Source organism: Arachis ipaensis, chromosome B3 (genome assembly GCF_059453495.1).
Source record: "Arachis ipaensis isolate K30076 ecotype BB chromosome B3, ASM5945349v1, whole genome shotgun sequence".
Classification (NCBI taxonomy): Eukaryota; Viridiplantae; Streptophyta; class Magnoliopsida; order Fabales; family Fabaceae; genus Arachis; species Arachis ipaensis.
Window position 1 is genome coordinate 12,401,726 of NC_142438.1, and position 5,279 is coordinate 12,407,004.

Here is a 5,279-nt window from a genome sequence, read left to right on the forward strand (position 1 = left end):
CTCCTGCCTCCTCTTTTCTTTTCAGTTATTTCAAAGTCCAGATTATAGCTTCAACCTTCAAGTAAGATCTGAATTATTGCACTTACAATATGACAAACACTTCTCAAATTATTACATGCAAAGGTATGAAACAATCAACCATTTAAGCATATGCACATCACAGAGAATTTTCATGTCATTTTCAAACATTATCTTGCAACTTTAATTTGTTCATAGCAGATAATAAGATTAATTACATCAGAAAAAGATAAATAATCACAAGAATGTAATATATCATGGTATGGAAATTTATTTCAGCTGTAGTATGTTGGAAGGTTGGAGAGGGTGTGAAGATTGAAGAGATTCAAGTTGATCCACCAAAATCAACTGAAGTTCGACTTAAGATGCTTTGTTCTAGCATTTGCCACACTGATATCACAAGCATTCAAGGAACTCCTCTAGTTAAGATTCTTTTCACTGCTGTCTTTGTTTTCTTCTCTATGCAACTAATAACTTCATTTTTCTTCCACTAATTAATTAATTAACGGTACTTTAATGCTAACAAATTTGCAATTTTCAGTTTAAGTTTTATCCTCTAGCACTTGGACATGAAGGAATTGGGTAAGCTCCATACACTATACTCTAGAATATATTTGGTAATTGTGTCGTAAAAGAAACAGCCACTCAAACATAAACATATTTAGAGAAGAATATTAGCAGACAAATACAGAACTAAGAATACTATTAATATATCAGACGTTCCTATAATATAGGGGTGAGATCGAATCGGATAAGGCCAAAATTTCGATCAAATCTATATTAAAATTATCGGATCGGCTCGGATTTAATATCCGCGATTTTTTAGCTTAGATCCAATCCGATCCACACATCAGATCTCAGATATATCCGCAAATTAAAATATATAAATATTTTAAAAAATGTATTTTTATTTAAAAATATCAATAAAATATTATTTTTTTATTCTTTTAAATATGCTGTTTACTCTTAAAATATTATTAAACATACTTTTCTTAAATAATAAAAATAAAATCATATAACATATATGATAATTATTATTATTTTTTTTTACCAAAGATAGGAGACTCGAACCCGCAACCTCTTAATTGAGTATGGGGAGACTATGCCATTTGAGCTATTACTCATTGACATATATGATAATTATTAATTGAAATAAAACATAAAAATAGCATTTATTTATTTATTTTTGCGGATCCACATATATACATATCAGATATGTAGATACCAACATAAAATCCGCAATCTGATCCGATAATTTTGCGGATCGGATCGGTATCCGTAATTTTCGGATCGAATTCGGATAAATACCGCGGATATGCGGATCAGATCCGATCCATGAACACCCCTAATTCCTTAATCCTTACTCTTACTCCTGTATAAAAACATGAGAAACTTTCTGGACACTCAATATTTAGTATTTCTTGCCATTATTTGACCAGTACAAACATTAAATTATCTTTAACAGATAAATTTTATAATTTATGCGTACAAACTTTAAAAAATGTGGGTACAAACTGAATTGATTCATGTATGTAAATTCTAGTAAATATAGGTGTAAATTATATGTTTCTTGTGTATAAAATTTCTATACATATGAGTACAAATTATTACTGATCCAAAAATAATAAAATTTACTGGCCGTGTAACATTATACTAAAAATATAATGATTATTAATTAATATTAATTATTTATTTATATTATTTTTCACATTAACAAATAAAAGAGAACGAGTATTAATTATTAAGAAAATACTGGTATAAAATAATATTTATTATAAAAAAAAGTGTATAATTGATATAAGAATAGGTAAAATTTGATCAGAATTTTTTTTTCTAATTCTATATCTTAAAAGAAAATTTATCAAACTTTTTGGCTGCTAAAAGTACTAAGGACATTCATTAAGTACTGCTGTATTTTCATTCATGATACCCTTACCAAGAAAAACCTTATACCTTTCGATATTTTCCCATAAATTTCATCGTATACTCAAATTATGCTAAAGGAACTTGTTCAGAGATTCTTAAATTCTTTGGATGAACCGTGCGTATTTTGGAGGATCACAGGAGGTTCATAACACATGTAATCTAAAATTTAAATATATATAGTTTAAATTCGCGACAAATTAGTTTTTGACCTGACCTGTTGGGGGTAGGGAATATCATGTGCAATCAAAAGAATTTTTTAATTGAATAATAATAATAGAATTATCTGGCACATTGATAAATTGAATTGTTGTAATACTATTTTTTCCGAGCACAAGGAATAACATTAACTGTACTGCAGGGTTGTAGAATCTGTTGGAGATGAAGTGAAGAGTGTGAAAGAAGGCGATATGGTGATTCCAGTATTTGTAGGAGAGTGCAAAGAATGTGAGAATTGCATTTCAGAAAAATCAAATCTGTGCATGACATATCCTGTGAGGCTGACTGGCTTGATGCTGGATAACACTTCAAGAATGTCATGCAGAGGACACAGGCTATACCACACTTTGAGTTGTGCCACGTGGTCCGAGTACACGGTTATCGATGTTAACTACCTTGTCAAGGTTGATCCAAGCATTAATCCAGCTCATGGCAGCTTCATCTCATGTGGCTTCTCCTCTGGCTATGGAGCTGCATGGAAAGAAGCCAAGGTTGAAAGTGGATCAAGTGTTGCTGTCTTTGGTCTTGGTGCTGTTGGATTAGGGGTATGATTATCTTTGTCACTGCTATTTTGAATTGGTTATGGTTTTAAGCATTGAGTTTGATTAAAAATGAATTTCATTGTAATGCAGGTTATAAGTGCAGCAAAAATGATGGGGGCAACTAAGATAATAGGGATTGACAAAAATGATATGAAGAGAGAAAAGGGTGAAGCTTTTGGAATGACTCATTTTATAAATCCAAGTAATTCTGGTAAATCTTCTTCAGCATTGGTGAAGGAACTAAGTGGTGGAATGGGTGTGGATTATTCCTTTGAGTGCACTGGAGTTGGCCCTTTGCTTACTGAATCATTAGAAGCTACAAAAATGGTTCGTTTCATTTTTCATCCTTATAAATTTTTTGAAAAAATATGCTTTTTTTTTTCTTAATAATTTTAAAATTTTTTAAAGAGAAAGTCTAGGGGTCAACAACTTTTGTATTTTGTGGCCAGCACTTAGCCATAAAAAAAAATTGAATGATCTTTTACCATTACATGTAATCTCACACCATTAAAAACACTATTAATAGTCAATTGATGGTTACAAAACACAAAAATTGCTGCCCCTAATACTCATCTTTTTTAAAATTACCTTTGGTATTTAATTTAATTTAATTTAATTTTTAATATTTAAAATAAATTTTAAATTTATCTCTGTCGATAAATTTTTTACTGTTAATAGTTAGTTAAATTTTGTTTTTTTTTTTTTATGTTTACAAATTGAATTATTAAATCTATTATATAATCTTTAATATATTTCATTGACCTTTACACATTTTTGCTAATTCCTTCAAGTTGTAAGTAAATACTTTTGTGAATCTAATTGTGACTTTCTAATATATAGGGAACAGGTAAAGCAATAACACTTGGTTCAGGAACTGAACCTTATGTACCATTTGATCCCTTTTCTATTCTTTTTGGAAGAATTTTGAAAGGATCAATATTTGGGGGGTTAAAATCCACGTCAGACCTACCCATCATAGCTAACAAATGTATTAAACAGGTATTCTAAATCTATATAAATTAATTATATCTTAAATACGTTCTAATAATACTATAATAGTAATGTTAATGTCTCACAATTATGATGAATGGACTATTTAAGTATTTATTATCATTTTTCAGGAGTTTCCTCTTCAAGAACTGTTCACCCATGAAGTCAAATTAACAGATATAGAACAAGCATTTGAGTTATTGAAACAACCCAATTGTGTAAAAGTTGTCATCCAGATATAATTTTATTCTAACAACCGAATCCAAAAGAGATAAAGCAAGACCTCAATAATGGTTGGTGGTAACTGGTAATGATTCAAGTCACACACTCACCACAACTCCGTCCACTTAGCTTTTGAGAGTAAGATAACGTACGTATTCTAGATGTTGTCAATCTCTAGTTTGAAAATTATTGGAAATAAATGTACCTATTTAAAGGATAATTGCATCAAAATATGTTACAGAAACAATCCTTCTAACTGTGTTATATTTATATATAAATATATGTATTAATATTTTATATTTTAATATATATTTTATATAAGTAGTTAATTTAATAACTGATTTTTAGTATGTGTTGTTTTATTTTATATGGACACCATATGAGAAGAAATTTTAAAGTAGTAATATACTAATATTAATAATTGAGTCGGTGAAATTAACCATTAGTCACCAATTCCCTCACTCCATTCCATTCCTTCAACTAGGATATGGAAATGGGTCGGACTATCCGACGAGGCTCGTGACTATGTTCGTTTTAGATCCGGCTCACTTTGGTTCGTTTTATTAAACATGTTAAGTTTGAGTTTTATAAAAAAGGTTAGGTTAGGTAATCAATAATTTTCTTAAATAATATGAACAACTATAAAAAAAGTCTGGTCATAAGCTTTAAAAAAAAATCTATATACTTGTTGAGCCGGCTCGTCAAAATATTTTTTTTAAAAAATAAATTATTCTTAGTTTAAACTTTCAACTATTCACTTATATTAAACACAAAACAAAACAAAAAAAACTAATAATCAAGATTAATTAAGATCGTAGCATTTTTGTTAAAAGAAAAATTTATGCATTGTAAATATGGTTATAATACGTGACTAACGATTAATATATAAATGAATTATGCTTAACAAATTATGAATTATAAATTTTAGAATATATTTATTGCCAATTTAAATCTTTTTTTTTTTTGGTGACTCGCCAATTTAAATCTTTAAATATATTGTTTTGAGTTCTAATTCACAAAATAAATTTGTGGGGTTATGAGGCTATTCGAGTTTGAAAAAAAGGTCTATAAGAAGTAACAGCTTATGCTTGGACCATCAATTATAGGGCAAAAAACCATATTGAGCCAAAGCAAGAATCCTGTAACCAAAATGCGCCAAATCCAATTTCGTTTCAGCAATGAGCCAAACTGTATTTTAATATAATTCGAACCAAGCTGGTTCGAATTGCACTCCTTCATAATTCGAACCAATATGGTTCGATTTAGTGTTGACCGTTTTTGAATAATTCGAACCACATAGGTTCGAACTTCTCTCATACATAATTCGAACAAGGGTGGTTCGAATTATGCTTTGAAGTCGAATTC

At 29.3% G+C, this 5,279-nt stretch overlaps 1 protein-coding gene across 1 annotated transcript; it reads left to right on the plus strand.

The window, feature by feature from the left end:
- LOC107629622 (8-hydroxygeraniol oxidoreductase-like) lies at window positions 1-4,169 on the plus strand. The gene is made up of 7 exons (XM_016332446.3): window positions 1-123; window positions 298-440; window positions 560-600; window positions 2,303-2,705; window positions 2,793-3,029; window positions 3,543-3,701; window positions 3,824-4,169. The coding sequence occupies exons 1-7, from the start codon at window positions 90-92 to the stop codon at window positions 3,932-3,934; spliced, it is 1,128 nt and encodes a 375-aa protein (XP_016187932.1). The 5' UTR covers window positions 1-89; the 3' UTR covers window positions 3,935-4,169.
- Window positions 4,170-5,279: the final 1,110 nt, after the last annotated feature.